This window comes from Choristoneura fumiferana, chromosome 10 (genome assembly GCF_025370935.1).
Source record: "Choristoneura fumiferana chromosome 10, NRCan_CFum_1, whole genome shotgun sequence".
Taxonomy (NCBI): domain Eukaryota; kingdom Metazoa; phylum Arthropoda; class Insecta; order Lepidoptera; family Tortricidae; genus Choristoneura; species Choristoneura fumiferana.
In genome coordinates this window covers 18,737,365-18,754,951 of record NC_133481.1, presented here as the reverse complement: position 1 = coordinate 18,754,951, position 17,587 = coordinate 18,737,365, and the positions used below count along the sequence as shown (strand labels likewise).

The following is a 17,587-nucleotide window of genomic DNA, read 5'->3' as shown; positions in this document are numbered from 1 at the left end:
TATGGGCCGCTTCTAATGTCTAAGATCCGTACTTGAAAATATCTTCACCGGTCTGATAATAGAATGAAATGTATTTTATAATAAATTTAGTATTTTAAAAAACATATTAGAAAGCTTTTTTTAATTATTAAAAAAAAAATTAATAAATTTTTGTTTCATCGTCGAGATAATAAGGCAATTTTACATTAATTTAAAATTATAATACATATAGAATATGTAAACGTTGGGTTTGCTATTGTTTACTTGGACGAACTACTGGGTTGCCAGGTATAAACTTAACCAGTTATTATGTCGATGCCAGTTACTTTCATTTGTACAATGAAACAAATGAAATGTATGTATGTTGACAATAGAACAAATTGTATATCAACGTAAGCGCTGTTTTATTGTGAACACGTTGATATAGGGTTGTCTGCATTTAATTAAAAATAATAATATAAAAAATGCCTGTCCAGGATTTTTAGCAAAAACATCTCTAATATATTTTCGAAAATACTAAATTTAACAAAAAATACATTTTATTCTATTATCAGACCGGTGAAGATCTTTCAAGTTCGGATCTTCTACTTTAATGGAAGCAACTGGAGGTTGATGGAGAGATGATGCATTATTATGAATGCATTTCTTCTTACGTTTAATATTCACTTATAGATAGAGAAAGATCATGGCCCAAACTGCCATTAAATGAGAGGGTATGTTTATGTTATGCAAAGACCTCACTTTTCCGAGCTCTGTTTATCCCCTAACTACTGTGCATAAAAAACAAAATCATCCAAACAGGCTGTAAACAGGTAAAAGAACCCTTTACGGCGTAAATTCTTTTACGTTTTTTAAGTCTACCATCGCTTCCGCAAAGACCATCGTTGCCAAGAAGAATGCCCTGCGAAAAGTCACATGGTTTTTTAGAGCAGATAGAGCATAGCTTGCAATACCGTTTTTACTCAGGGTGCCAATGGGTGTGTGGTACTCAGGCGCGGCATCCTAGGGGGTGCAGGGCAAATTAATTGCCCACATGAATAACAGTATTTTTTAGCTAGTAAGTAGGCATCGGCTAATTTTCGCACTCACGCGCTCAACATGAATTTAATCCCATGCTCTTTTTAAACCCCATATAATGTCTTTTCGCCATTGCAAGGTTAAGAAGTTCGACCTAAAACGACTACAGTGCTACAGTGCTTTGAGAGGACTGTCGATACTTTTACTGCGTTTTGCATTCTTCGACGGGTCTCGGCTGCACTAAGGTCAAGTAAGTTTTTAAGATAAGCTACCTTAAGTCGTTGTAATGAAAGCTCTACTTTGACCAACTTGATGGTAAATATAAGAGTACGTTTAAACCGGTCGGGAAGATATCCTAAATTGTTTGAAATCTACACAGCTGAAGCGCGAAAACGGCATCTTCATCATAATTTTTAGTCACTGGTGTAGGAAAATATTTGGCATCTTCATAGACCATTCACTCTGTATCTAAAGCTATCGTTTGATAATTTTGTATGGACACGTACTATGCTTTTGTATGGATATTTTTGATTCGTCAAATTTTGGCGTTGTAACTAATCCATACTGTTTGAGTTTGTATGTTTGTCCGTCTTTCACGTCAAAACGGAGCGACGGATCGACGTGATGACATAGGCTACTTTTTATCCCGGAAAAATGCACAGTTCCCGAGGGAACAGCGCGCGATAACCGAATTCGAGTGCTCACATAAATTGGAAATGCGTTGGTACTAAGATTTTATATCTTGAGAATTAATTGAGAATATTTAGTTATCTCATAATTATAAAAAAATATGTGATTAAACAATAAGATAACAGCAAGTATACTCAGGAAACCAATTCTAATAGTTTTTTATATTACCCGCAGTCAGGCAAGTCTAGAGTGCGAGACTAGTAAAATTTGCATAATTATTCATTGTATTGTTTGGCGTCAAACCAAACATACTGTCTGTCTGTACCTAGAACACAACATTGTAGTAACATGGCATATCGCGTTTTAGAGATATAAATAAAACGGCATTGAATTTAAAGCAAAGTCCGAGTAAGTAATTGAATTTTGAGGTTTTAACTGGTGGTTCAAATGGCTCGAGCCTTTGGTCTTTTAATCTCTTAAAGCAGTGTTTTGCAATGTGTGGCTCACGACCCCGTGGGGGGTCACGAAGCCTCTTTAGGGGGGTTGCAAAGCCCCTATTAGTTGCTGGGAAAACTACTACATAAAAAAACAGTTTAAAAATATTTATTCAGAAAATGTTAACTAATGATTTGTCACAAAAAATACTTACATGAAAAAAGGCAACGGGTTGGGGGCCGCGAAATATTTCTTGATACTAAAGGGGTCGGTCATGAAAAAGGTTGAAAAACACTGTCTTAAAGGGTCGCCTCGTTTCTTGACTGCTAATCTTAGGTAAAACTTTAACCTTTAGACTTTTTAATCGTTATAATAGCTTTCAAATCTACTTAGTCAAAAGCTAAAAGTCCTTTTTGATTTTAAAATATGAAGTCTATCTAACCTTACCTAAACTAAGTCCATTCTAGGAGCAAAGGAAGGGATAACACAGGATGCTCCAATTTTGACATGAAATATGATCTCGCATGCCGATTTTGTGAAATTTTGCCTCGATGAACTCTCATTTTTAAACTGACAAAACGAAAATTTGATTTCTAGACATACCTAGTGAATTTAAATTTAGAACCATATGTAAACAGTCTTAAATAAATACGTAAGTGATAAAAACAGGACCTGATTTTTTGGCGGTTGAACCAGTTCTGCAATAGTTGGCGATGAAGTAATGCCGATGTTTGATTTATTAACTGACTACAGTAAGAGGAAGCATGTTGGAAAGGTTAGCAAGTATATGTCGGACAAGAGTGCAAATCCACTATGCATCTCGGGTTCTAGTAGTTTATTATTATTGTTTAGTTGTTCGGTATTTTGAAAAACGAATGGAAACTAAACGTTGGCATCTTTAATCTTATGTCATTAGCAATAGAGGTGACAGCAGGGTGTCGTCTATTGGGGATTAGCGTGTCGAGCACGCGGACGTTTACCTTATGAGAGTTATAGGTGAAAAACTGTAGTAAATGACCTGTTGTATGTAGGAGTGCACAGAATTGATATGGGATCATCTTTTTCGAATATAGAACGTCGAATTCCATATGGACAGTTACTGCTACATATAGCAAACCTTGGCTTATCGGTGATACTTGGTAATTCGGTGATGCTGCGTTATTATCTTACGTTGAGCTCATAATAGTGAATTGCAAGCAATTAAATCACCGCCAACCAGATTGTAAGCATAAAAACTGACAGCTGCCAACGATTTTATAACTCGCATTTCCTCGTAGTGAGATCTGTGTAAGATAATAGAGCAGTATCACCGAATTGCCAAGTATCACCGATAAGCCCAGGGTTCAAATTCAAATTCAAATTCAAATGATTTATTCAGTAAATAGGCCGCAATGGGCACTTTTACACGTCATTTTTTAACTACCAGCGCTTTCGAAAGACCATCATTGCCAAGAAGAATGCGCCGCAAGAAACTTGGCAGAAAGTCATTTTTTCATAAAAAATATAATTACAAATAAATACTTAAAAACTATATTATACAATAAAAGAAAAAAAAATACAAAAAATAATAATAAAAGAAATACAGGATGTATGGGTTGCTCTACAACAGATCATTTACTCCACATTTTCACCTTATAATGGCGGATAAACGATGACATAATGCCAATAATATACTAAATACCAATGACAACGATCAAGAACAACGAGGTGTGGCTTTGACGTTTTGATTTTTTTATAGCTGGACCCTAGCGCGACGCCAAACAGCCAAACCGGCCGTTGCGCAAGCGATGATCTCATGCCGGTCACGGCTACAGACCATAGTGAAATGGACTGTGTTTTTATTCTGTACATGCAGCGTTTACTTTATATTCGCGAGTACGGTAGAATAGGAACGACAAGCATATTGTCACATGAATCTTTAAGCTTGTCTACAGTCTGTTCAATATAGGAATGGATAGAAGAAAATTAGGTTTTTTAGGAAGTCATTTAATAAATTGCATTTTTTTAGTATACGGTCTAAACTAAATTCTAATTAAAATATCGAAGACGTCAATATTAGTTTCAATTATTCATTAACTAACTGTTTCTCGCGACTCCGTTCACGTAGAATTCGTTTATTGCTATCCCGCGGGAACTATGCAATTTTCCGGGATAAAAACTATTCTATGTCCTTTCCCGGGATTTGTACTATCTGTATACCGAATTTAACCTAAATCGGTTCAGCGATTAAGACGCGAAGAGGTAGGTAACAAACAAACATACAGACTTACAAACTTTCGCAATTATAATTAATATTAGTGAGATTAACTTTGCTTTTTTTCATACCATAATTTAAAAACAATAAAAAAACTTTTTCAATTTTGTTGAAAACATAAACGTCTTCCTATAAAATATCTAAAGAGGCAGAGGTAAAGAACATTCTGCAAGAAACAGAACGTTTATAATATTGTTAACTCGAGAAATATTCTGTACATTATTTATAGTTTTTAATCGCCAGTTTGGATCAAAATTTGGTGACCTTTAATCTTATCCGAATAATTAACTTTTCACAACTAAAGCACTACATCAAATTCGATGAAATTTGGAATGGAAAAAAGCTTGAACTTCATAGCAGTAACTACGAGTAGAATATTTTTAAACAGGAATTGAGAGCGGATGAGTCCTCGAAACACAGTTATTAAACTATGCATAAATATAAATCGAATTAATATTATGTATTAAATTACGTATTAATATTGTGTTATTTTGTAACTACTTACATTACGTAATAATCAACTTACAAAGTAAACAAAATTATGACTTCATCTAATTACTTCTTTTATTCATCATCATCATCATAATCATCATCATCATCATTATTACGGCTTCACAAAAAATGTTTAGAACCCCTTCTTCTGTGACCTTCTAGAGTCCAATGTTATCCTGAATGGACTATAAAGTGCTTGGTTCTCTCGTTTTTCGCCGTAAATATTTTTCCCAAATTATTAATTTCCCGACTGTTACATAATGGACGAGTTTTATTTTAACTTTACGTACTTCTGAATTGTTATAAAACTAACTTAACCCAGGGGTCGGCAACCAGCAGCTCGCTAGCCACATGAGGCTCTTTGGATGTGAAGCGCAGCTCTTTAGCTCCAAACTGTATTTATGCCAGTACAGTCAACTATAAAAAGTTTGATACGACCCAAGTTACAAAAATGTGGATACATGTAACTTAACGTTAAGGTCGTGTATACATAATTTTGGAACATAAGCCGTATCGACGTCTTTGTAAATTGACTGTACTATTTATTGTTGGCAAGGAAAAAGTACTACATTGGATAACGGTGGATGTAGTGTAACTGGAGATCTATGGAGTCTGTAGTACTTTTTGATAAACAGCCATTGTTCGTCTCCGTAGAATCAAGAAACGCTGCCAATCCAACCCCTCCTTTCTCCCCCTAGTATTTAAATTCACAAAATACCTAAGCAATAGCCTTATCGCTTCAGAGCGTCCTCAAACAAAACAGTCATATGTGAATTTAAAATTGATTTCCATTCCATCCATCAATGACTACTTAAACATATATTTTTTAATAAGACTCCTAAAAAGCCAAGCAATCCGTTATTAGCTCCTAAAATGGAGCTCCCACCTACACGCAGTCGAGTGATCAACAAAAACTAAATGTGCCGACGCGGAAACACCAAGGTCAAGGTCATGATGCAGCCGAACACCAAAACAATTTTGATCAAAACCAGTAAAGGTTATCCTGACACTTTGACCTCGATCTGCCTTAGCAGTAAGCGTTGAAAACCCGAGTTTACTTATACTGCTACGATTCAATGTCACAGTGAAAGTCAAAATATCTTTATACTATTTATCTCTACTATAATGGTATGATAATAAAATAATTTATTTACCTACTGTGCGGAGGTCTATCTCAATGAACTAAAGAAGGTCGTGGGTGAGCAAAGAAATTATTTTAGTTCAATTAAATAATTATTCAAAGAAACTACCACCGTTTCGTTTCGTTGTTTCAAAATCATGATTTCCGTAAAAAAAATCTAACAAGTGTGTGAAGTTCCCAACACGCATTGGGTCCGCGTGGAACTACGGCCCAGACTCTCCCATTCTGAGGGGATGTACAGTCACCAGCACCAATATCTGACACAACAAGTGTGCATAAACATCTGATACGACTCTATTTCTGGGGCCGGAAGGACGTGTCAGATATTTTTGCACGCTCCGCTGTGGCCGATATTAATGCTGGTGACTGTACTCTGCAGTGGGATCTATATAGGCCGAGATGATATTAATTTCAAAGATCGGTGTGTCGGGTTCACGGTGGATGCAAGCCGCTTCCAACCGAGGCAACTGGAGGACTATGGGGGAGGCCTGTGTCCAACAGTGGACGTCCTACGGCTGATATGATGATGATAATGATGATGATGATTATTATGTGATGATATGCGAATTGAGACGATATTTCTTCCATTCTGCTACAGCCTGACCTCATTCATACAAACTTGCACTAATAATACAGACATGATCTTCCAAGAAACTGTAGCTAAGACCTTGACTTGCGAATTACAAATTAGCAGTGCAGTGCTAAATGTTAAGCAAATAGCAGAATTGCCTGCAATGTAGTCACCATCAGATGTGTCAGAGCAGCGGTCTCTTTCTGCCCTCAGCCTATGCCGTAGAAAGAAGTGGTGAAAACGATAGTGATTCCGAGTGCGTCAGACAATAAGCCTCACGCTGGCTCAAGTCTTTGATCAAGTTAGAGCGAGATAGTCTACACCGCGCCGTCAAGATTTTCCTGTGCACTATTTTTCATATTTGGCATTTTGGCGCTCCTTGCCATCTGGCGTGTAGAACTACATACTCCTTGCGGAGGCACCCAAGGGCCGGCGCTGTGTCAGAGGTGGCATTATCGACAAATATAGTGTTACTCTAGCATCATCTTCAACTGTCATATCACATGAGAAGAAAGTAAGTATTAGGTAAGTACTTTAGTTTTTAGGGTTCCGTTCCAATATGGCAAAAACGGAAACCTTATAGTTTCGCCATGTCTGTCTGTCTGTCTGTCTGTCTGTCCGCGGCTTTGCTCATTGACTATCAATGCTAGAAAGCTGTAATTTTGCACCAATATATATGTGGACTATGCCGACAAAATCGTACAATAAAAAATTTAAAAAAGATCGAAATCTTTGGAGCCGATTCTGAGATCCCCGAAATATATATTATATGTATATACAAGAATTGCTCGTTTAAAGGTATTAGATTAGATAGATAGATTGCTGACATAAATAGAAGAATAAAAATGGACAAGATTTAACGACAACTTCTCGCTTAATTACAATAATTTATAACCAATAATTCCAGATAATTCGTTTGATAAAAACGATGAACTGGTTCCACAGAAGGTAAGCAATGGTGGTGACATCATCGGCGCAGGCGCCGCATAATAATTACATAGATACTATCCCCGCCACCTAACACAATCGATTGTTAATTTAAAGTACTAATTATTAGTTTGTTTAATAAAGTACTTTGCCTAAATAATTTCATTTATACGTGCTTGAATTTTTGCTTGTTTGTTTCTAATTGGCCTACTTATTTTTATTCATTTTATGTTCAATTTAGTTCGATTTGAATTGATTTGGTGACCCACTAAAACTCAATGTCGTGACACCACTTTTTTAACAACTGCAATCATGTCTACATATATTGACGCTTTGCTATGTCGTAGGGAAGGGATATAGCTATTGTTTTTTATTCAAGGTATTCTAAAGACCTAAATGACCATTTTACAATTAAATATGACGAATTCCTTTCCATTTCGTGAATTCCATAATTTGCCTTAACCTTTTTCCATTTCATATTTTTAAACTGTTGTGTACCTATATTAATTCGTAAAGCATTCACTAACACACTTTTTAGACGAACTCATTGGCAGTTCCGTGCAATATTTTGAATGATTTAGCTGTGTTAATTAAATACCTGATATTGCACGCATTTTTCAATCGTAATATTTTTATTTATTATGCGCAATAAAGTGGTTACATCTGTGGGTTACATACATATACAAGTCCAGAAATTTTTAGCTCTTCTCTATGTGATCTCACGATCTCAAAACGACTTCACCAGATTTGTAGTAAATTATCCTTATACGTAAGCGAAAATGTGGTTTTATAAAGTTTTCACTTTTCTTTGCAGCGACGCACTTCATTCTACACTGTCCACATAAACTGGTATTTGCTTTCCAATAGCAGATTTAGGTAAGCGTAGTATTACCTAGCCAGGAGCAATACTTGAACTTGGAATACTTGACTTGGATGGTTCACTAATGTTTCGCAACTAACGTTTGGCAACCTGATTCATTTCGCAACTTTTCATTTCGCAACTGTTTATTATTTCTGAAACTGTATATTTCAGGATTTTTATAAAACCAACCTAACCTAACCTAAAGGGTTCTACACGATGGCCCTAAAGTAAATCCTGAAATATAATAATTTAGAGTTTGCGAAATGAATCCGGTTGCCAAACGTTAGTTGCGAAATGAATGGATACCAGTTTGGATAGGTATATGTAAACAAACTTTAGCTGCCAGATTTGGTATATTCAAGGTTTTTATACATTTTACTTATATATCATTATAATACAAACTAGACTAATATGTTTCAATATAGAAATGTAAATGTTTAGATAGTTTAATGGGAAATATTTAGTTAAGTACCTATCCAAACCAAATATAGTAGCATGTATTGTAATTGTATATTGTATTGTATTGTAACTCTTTATTGTACATAAAACATATAAAAATTACAGTTAACAAGAGAAAGAGATGTACAAAAGCGGGAACAATATGTTTATTGATATGGACCTTAGAAAAGTAACACCTGATTCCATAAATGATCTGGTACGTATATTGCTAAAATATTTACCTATTTAAAATATAAATTAGACTCTCGCTCCGAGTCGTTCTTGATGCAAAGGCTATCTATCGCCGTTCAACGCGGCAACGCGGCAAGCGTGTTGGGCACCTTTGCGCCAGGAACGATTCGAGGCGGTCTTTTTTTATACTATAAAAATATAATTTAAGTTAGCTAGTAGATTTATTATTTAGTAGTATTTTAGCTCTTAGGTATATGATTGTATTTTCTATAAGTTTATATTCTTAAATAAATTTTCCACCATTTAAAATATTCATTTATTTACCAAATGAACTCGACATTTCGACCACAAAGCCATTATTTACTAAATATTACATCAGTTCCAATTCACAAATTGTGATTTTCTGGAGCAAATTCACGAGTTACTACTAAAATAAATATATTCAAATCACCATAGGTGTCCCTACAATATTTGAAGGATTTCCAGTCCAATTTAATTTTGGATTAAGAATCCAATCATCAGAACCTGATTTGGTGATTATGGGACCTAACTGGAGCTAATGCCATAGGTACCAATGAATAAAAAATCAAATCGGTCCATAAATGAAGGAGATCTGATGTAGCAAACATAAAAAGAACGGATTGATGAACTCCTCCATTTTTTGAAGGCGGTTAAAAATTACAAAAAACTCGGCAAAAGGATATCAAATTATCCCTTATTCCTCGTAGTACCACCAACTTGTATTATGTACACCGGCTCGGTAGTCGCGTATGTACCACTGGGTCAACAGTCGGTAAGTACACTTTGTTCTCTGTTGCAAAATAACGATACATTCTCAATATCAGGGCCTATAAACATCTTTATGGTTTATCGGCGACCACTGAGAACAGCCGTGAACCCAGTCATGCGGTTATCGCCCACAGATACTGTGGCCAATTGGACTTCTCTATTACTTAAGACCATGGCATATTCATCATCATCATCACCATCATCTTAGCCGTAGTACGTCCATTGTTGGACAGAGGCTTCCGCCATAGACCTCCAGTTGCTTCGGTTGGAAGCGGCTTGCATCCACCGTGAACCCACGGCTTTAACCAGCATGGCATATTATACAGTCGAGTTCATATACTTGTGAGCAAAAATTTTATTAAAAATATCTGAACACGCTTGTACGCCGTATAGAGTCGTGTTCAGATATATTTGATCAAATTTATGATCACAAGTTTATGAACTTGACTGTACTATCAATATATATTGTCCATACCATGCCCGGTTTAAGAATAGGGCAGAAGTACCGTTTGTGGCCACTGTACCGTTTATGGCCATTTATTGTTTAAATAAATTTATAGTAATAAAACATTACAAACTTTATTCGTTTCAGTATAAACTTTTGAAAACTGAATAAACATATTGTTTTAATAATTTAAATGTAAATAAAATTATATACTCTTAGCGGATATTGATACAATTTGTAGCTACACTTTTGAAACATTCAAAGTGTTTAAAAATTAAGGCGCAATATTTCAGTAAACCGAATGCAAAAGCTAGTTTATACTGCGGTTATCCTAGATGGTAATCGGTAGACACCTGTGCGAGAGCAATGTAGCAGAACGATTGGCATTGTACTTCAACGCTTTTCACAAATGGGTCGCGGGTACAATCATGTGGGGAGAATGCTGGCAGATTGCGGTCTGCGGTTGACGTGACATAAAGTAACAAGTCATTTAAATTTAAGTAATTCAAAACGGGTTTCCAGTAGTTCCATCCATAGAACAGAAACATGTGGCTCTAGTAATTCACGTTCCCAGTTTTACGGACTAGATACGAAGAGCTATTCTTCAAAATAAGTACCATCGGGTTTGTTTAACTATTTACTGGTTAGAACGTCACTCGTTTCGTTTTAGTACGATTCTGTGTTCCTTTTTGTTTTAAGAATGATATCGTAGAGTTCGAAACTTCCACATTCCGGCTACTCCGGTGCCCATGCAACCTAGGTACATTGTTTTTAAAAAAAAATTGATGAAAAATTTCTTTGACCGAAATTTTTTATCTGCAATATTCAAGATATATTCAATAGTCATAAGACACCTTGTATATCAATGCCATAAATCTCGACCACATCTTCTAGAAGCCAAAGTCACTGATATCAGTGAGCAAACGTGACATCGTCCATCTCTTACTAAGTAAAGTCTAACAGAATATCCTTATTTATAATAGGGACAAGCGTGTGAACTTTATTACATTATGAGTAAGTCTTGAATTAAGCAATTTAGCTGATCGCCGCTGATGTCATTGCACAGCGCTGCCGTCACGAGACGTGTTTTCGCATTGTCAAGCGAGGACTAAAAATAGGCATGCGATTTAGCGGGAATGCATTGCGAAAGTGTTGTGATCATTTATTAGCTTTAAGCGATGTGAAGGCGCCGTTCGCGAACTCTGGAGAACCAAGGGTTTTGACAGGGTTCGAAAATTCGATCGTCATTTCAAAAAAACTCATTTCGTATCACATATGCATCTGGAGTATTTCATAGATTTTTTAAATAAAACATTTCCATCTAAGATGACATCATTTTACACAAAAGATCCCTACGGGTCGAAGTGTATACGCAAGGACCCCTAACGATAAGATAAGATGACATTATGATGACATGAATTTTCGACTCTTAAACTCACTTTCTGTCGGTCCCCAACTGATTGCTTGCTGAAGGTTGACTGGTAGAGATCCCTTAAAGGGATAAGTCCGCCTTTGTACAAGTATCTCAAATATTATTAATTACTATTAATCGCGATTCATTTAATCAATCAACGTCAATATTTTAGTACCTTATTTGTTAGTATAATTATTTTAATAATGTCAATATTTATAACAATAATTATTAATTGTATTTTGTTTCTCTTATTTTGTACAATAATGAGTTTACATATGTACATACATACATACATCTGGTAGAGATCCTTTATAGGGATAAGTTCACCTTTGTACATATATAATATATCTCAACGTTTGTCGTTTAAAAATACCTCGTTGAGTTTCTTGACGGATTCTTCTCAACAGAGGTTTTTCCGAACCGGTGGTAGATTTTTTTGTACATTCATAAGTGCTTGTTATAGCCTAAATTGAATAAAGATATTTTGACTTTGACTTTGATCAACGAATACTAACCGATAGTTCTATCTCAACAATATTCTTATAATAATCAAATCATGGTCCTGAATTGTATAAAATACACATAATATAATCAAGCATGCAAATTCCGATGTTTTATCAATTTTTCTTTTAGTGCAAATTCAACAAATCAGATAAAACGAGCAAATATGATTTTGCGGCCGCAATAATTAGGATCAGTGGAATTATATCTTTATAATTATTTGCATAGAAATTACTCAGAATTGTGTCAACTGAAAAATAAAATGAGTCAGAATTGTAAAGGAATTTTATCTATATTTTTTATGCACTTATACTTATTATTAACAGTTAGGTACAGGTCTGCATAATATTTTTGTAAAAAAACAGTCAAGTCGAAGTATTTTTAGAAGTCATAAGTTTTGACTGCGATTTAAAAGAAAGAAAATACATTTTTCACTTCTCATGCTCGTAAAGTTCGTTTTTATGCTGTATCTTAAAATGACTTTTTATGCTCTAGTGCATAAAATAAAATCTTCGTCTAAGACCAAGGTAATCAGGTGTGAACAGAAAAGTTTCTACATAAAACTAAAAATCAATCAAATCAATCATCAATAAAATTAAAAAAAACTATTTTATAATAATGCATAGAAAGTGAATAATGGTTTCCACTGTTGCTATTTCATTTCCTCGCAATCTAAGTGAAAAGCAGAGTGTAAAACTCGAGCATTAAACCTATTTTCCCCTCGACGTGTCTATCCGTCTAGGGTAAAATGGCTCGTTTTATGCCAAATATACTATATTTAACGAACAGACATAGGATAGCTTAGATTATGTTAATTAGACTGTCGCCTTACAAAAAATTTCCCGAGTCCGCACGAACAGTGCAAGTTCCAAAAACCTCAAACATATGGCTCTAAAACTAAATAAACGAGAAATCTGGTGAATAAATATGTACTGAGTTTCTCAAGGCTGAGATATTACTTGTCTATCTCTAGATACATTATACTAATTTTGATTTTTGCTAACTTTAGGGAACGTTCAACAAGTCAAATGAAGTTAATTTTCCAACACACAAGTGGCCTAACTCTACTGTTTTAAAGGAAATAATAAATTAAGATTATTAATTATGCGCAGTTAACAGTGTAAAATTTCTTAATTAATGACTTTTTTGAGATTACAACTGTGTTTCTCGTCCACACAATACATATTTAGCAACAGTAGGTTAAGAAAGTGAGTTTTGTTTTATCTCTCTTAAGTAGTTATATCGTCACTACTTTGAAAAAATCTCGTATCTAAAATCAATATGTGTCAACAAAATTGAACCTTGATGTAATGTCTATAAAGTTCACTCAGAAAAATTATCTATTTTGAGCTACGAGTTTTTTTTAAAGTAGTGACATGCTGAATGTAGCTCGTCAAGTTAGTGAATTTTACAGTTTGACCGTGAACTTAGTATATTATGCATCATCATCATCATCATGTCAGCCGAAAGACGTCCACTGCTGGACATAGGCCTCCCCCAAGGCTCTCCACTCAGACCGGTCTTGTGCTTTTCGCATCCACCGCGATCCCGCGATGTTAACCAGGTATGCATATTTTTTTATTATTTTTGTAAATCAATTTCCTTCAGTGATTGTACCTGTTATTATCACTTGTTATACTAGATAAGATAGCAAAGGATTAACGACACGAACGATGAAATTAAAAGCATGTTTTAAGGTACGCTTCCATTGCAGCAGAGCGGAGCTGTGGTATGCAGAATCGATCAATCCATGCTAGTTTGCTTCGTGCGCGTGTTACTCTATTTTTAAAAAAATTGGCACCTATGTAGAAAGCTGGGTGTCTGGAAAAACAGATAGGCTACTTATTATACCGATATTTTCCCACATACATGATACAGATAAAATCTCAAAATTTCAACCGCTAGGATTAGGACATGAATTTTTATGCAACATTGATGATTGGCCAAATTAAGTGCCAAATCCGATGTGTTTTTAGACCTGGCATAATGCGCCTTTTACTGTAATTCAACCGCTCTGCCTTAGATGTTAATCATACAACAGTTGTTTGGCAAATAACAAAGTATTTTAATTTGACAGCCTATTTAAAATAGCCAGGAAAAATCTCGCCAGCGCGATTTAGGATGTTACAATTTTCCGTACAGCAACATCTATCGGCATATAAACTAAACATATTAGATTACTGCTCTACACTGTAGATCTACTGCTTCACAATGATGTAACGATCATCAAAGTATAAAATCTCGTCCACAATAAAAACCGAATTTAGGCATTACATACTTGTTTATCCTTGGCCAAGGTTACTCTGACATTTGTATACATGTATATCTACCAAACTAGCTTAGTTTTACGGCAACTTCTCGTAAATTGAGAAACTTGTGTGCTGCCTTTTATAACTGCAGTCTTTATTAATACTTGATATGTATTTTTATGAGGAAAGCGTCGTAAGACTCGCAGCTTATGCTGAGCCTGAGCCCAATGCCTCTTACTTAATAATAATAATCATTTATTCGCTTTAAACATTAGACATAAATTATACATACATACATACATACATAAAATCACTCCTCTTTCCCAACGGGGTAGGCAGAGACTACATCCTTCCACTTGCTACGATTCTGGCATACACCTCTCGCTTCCTCTACATTCATCAATCTTTTCATGCATGCACGTCGGTTTAGAGTACTCCTGACCCGACCTTTCTTCAGAACGTCCCCGATTTGATCGTGGTACGTTCGACAAAAACACCAAACAACAAAGAAATATCTGGCGGTGCTGGCCTGAGGCTGAGCCTGTATCTTGAGAACCTGGAGTGCAATTTAGACATACTTGGGAATATATAAACTTAGCCGTATTTTCTATCATTAAAAACAAAGATATTAACAGGTAGGTATACAAATATAAACAAAAAATAAATAAATCAAAAAGAAGAAACCGTCGCCAGCGCATGTGTGTGTGTGTGTGTGTGTGTGTGTGTGCTGCATTCGTACCTACCGAGATCCAACCAGCACTAACAAGATAGAAGGGCCTCCGTTTAGGTATATGTTAAAGGCACAAGCCACTCTTTCAGAAACACCTTCAATCTAACTGCAGTGCAACTTGTTATTTATTTAGTTAGTCGTGTTTTTAACTAACTTATTTATTTTAGACTCGTTTATACTTTCATGATGCGTGCTTTACCACTTTACCGTACTCGTACACTCCCGAATACGAACGGCGTAATTTTCCAATGTTTTCTCAGAACTTTATTACTTAAAATGTAAACAAGCTGTTGTCTGTGGGATTATTTTATCTAATTCGCAGGAAATAATAATTATCCAGGATAGGTAATAACTATCTATGTCCTTCCCCGGGACTGGAACTATCTCCATACCGGACTTGAAAATCGATTCAGACGTATTGCCTGAGTAAAGCCCCATTTAGACCATGCAAGAAATTGCATTACATCGCAGACTATTGAGGGACAATGAATTCAGTTGATCAAACAAATACCGCAATGTAGTAAAACTTGCGTGCAAGTTCTCGCATTGTCTAAATCCGGTGTAAAGCCGAGTTTAGACTTGCAAGAAATATCGTGCAAGTTGCATTACATTGCGGCGCTCGATTGACCACTTCGAAACCGTTGGCTTTACGGCCTTGCAATGTAACGCAACTTGCACGATTTTTCTTCCAAGTCTAAACTCGGCTTAAGAAACATCTTCATAAATTTTCTCATTTTATAATATTAGAAGGATGGGTTTAATTTACCCGGCAAATATTTCCATTAATATTTGATGACTGTTTCGCACTACGTCTGACATCATCGCCTAGTCAACAAGTGAAATTACGTAGCCAATTAATACCGCAAGTGATTCCGTAACATACATATAGGCTGTGTCCGTAATAAATATTCATTGCCAAGGGCACTCCTATTTTTTTTTTGGTATGAGCCCTTTTAACCCAATATTTTCTGCTGACTGTATTTTTGGTTTTGATCATCCAACCTACATAATATGTACCTTAAGGTACCAAATTTTAAGTCAATTCAAGCACTATACAAGGTTGGCTAGTGGATCAAAATTAACTAGCAAAATTGAAGCAAATAAATTAAAATATTGTAAAAACTAAAACCAAACGCAGACCGTGACGGTAAAAATAATAAAAGGTAAGGTTTCCATCTTTTAAAGTCCGCCTTATTGTAGATAGTTAATTTAAGTACAACGCAGTGGAAACAAATATTCGACGGAGACCTCTACTCTTGCTCTATGTATTACATATGACCTATGTAGACATCTAAAAATTACGTCTCTACATGTAGGTAGTATATTATTTATAACTTTTAAGTGACGGTACGAATAGGTAAGTGTAATTTTTAAATGCTTTATTATTATTTAAGTATTACAGTTACATACAGTTGAAGTCAAAAATATCTTACCACCATCGCGTCAAATATATGTATAGTACATCAATGTGTGAAAGTACAGATATTTTTTGCAATACAAGCATTTATGACTGACTGTAGATAGGTACAATCGATTTTAATTTCCATCGAATTAGAACTTGACTTCTGCAACCTGTACAGTATGAAAACAAATATACTTAGGAAAGTTTGTAAAATAATTTATGCAAAAACAAAAGGGCTAAGCATGACCCATTGTCATTATGTTAATAAAACTGATTGATATTCAAAATAATGAATCAACAGTTTCAAACGTGTCTTAGAAGGACCATAATTCTTATCAATAAATCTAAGCATCCTACCTCGTATCTGCGCGATGTGCGAGTCATACTCCGACTTGCTCCTCACGTACTCCACCCTGGGCGCAGTATGCAGCGTCTGATGCCGGTATTCGGAGTACCATTCCAAAGGCGACTCCGGCCTCTCCTCACTCAGAGCATGATGCTCCGTCACAGTTCTCTTCACCACTCTCTCAAACTTAAACTTCACCTCCTGATGCGAAGAGACTTCGTACTCCTTCGCCTCTTCAGCCGCCTCAACATGCCGTAACTTGTAATCCGGGAACTGGGTGTCAAAACTCCTTGTCGGCGATTCAGTATCGCGCGTGTGTTTCAGCTTAACTTCGATTTTCGGCGATTCCGTGTGCCTTTTGCGTTGTTCGATTCTCCTTTCTATGTCGTCAACGTCGATAGCAGCATCAACGGTGTCTGCAGTTTGTCCTGTCCAGACTTTTTCGTAGTATTTAACGCGGTCTCGCAGGTTGCTGTGCGACGGGGAGTCGCGGCCGTCCGCCATCGCGACATGACCTCACCGCTCGGAGGTTCGCTCGATACTGTACAGTACAAGTCGGAGGCTCGGTGCAGCGGAGGCTCGGGCGCAGGCGTCGGCCCCACGTGTAGACGGCCTGCAGACAGCTTTGGTGGAGTGCTTCGGTAGCCTCTGTTACTAAAAGCTCTTTGGCAGACGTTCTTTTAATTTTATAGTAGGCTAGGCTAGTCGGTAGTTTACGTGAGAAAGCGATTAAAACTGCTGTGAATGTTTTTTCGTTACGTTACGTGGATGAT

The 17,587-nt window shown here is 36.0% G+C and overlaps 1 protein-coding gene across 5 annotated transcripts in view; it reads right to left on the bottom strand.

The window, feature by feature from the left end:
- The window catches only part of Msp300 (Muscle-specific protein 300 kDa), a 111,290-nt gene extending 93,947 nt beyond the window's left edge, over nucleotides 1-17,343 (bottom strand). For all 5 annotated transcript variants that reach the window (XM_074093780.1, XM_074093781.1, XM_074093783.1 and 2 more), the window contains exon 1: nucleotides 16,826-17,343. In XM_074093780.1, coding sequence (XP_073949881.1) covers nucleotides 16,826-17,318 — 493 coding nt within the window. In that variant the 5' untranslated portion in view covers nucleotides 17,319-17,343. The remainder of the gene's footprint in view (nucleotides 1-16,825) is intronic.
- Between the last annotated feature and the right edge of the window lie 244 nt (nucleotides 17,344-17,587).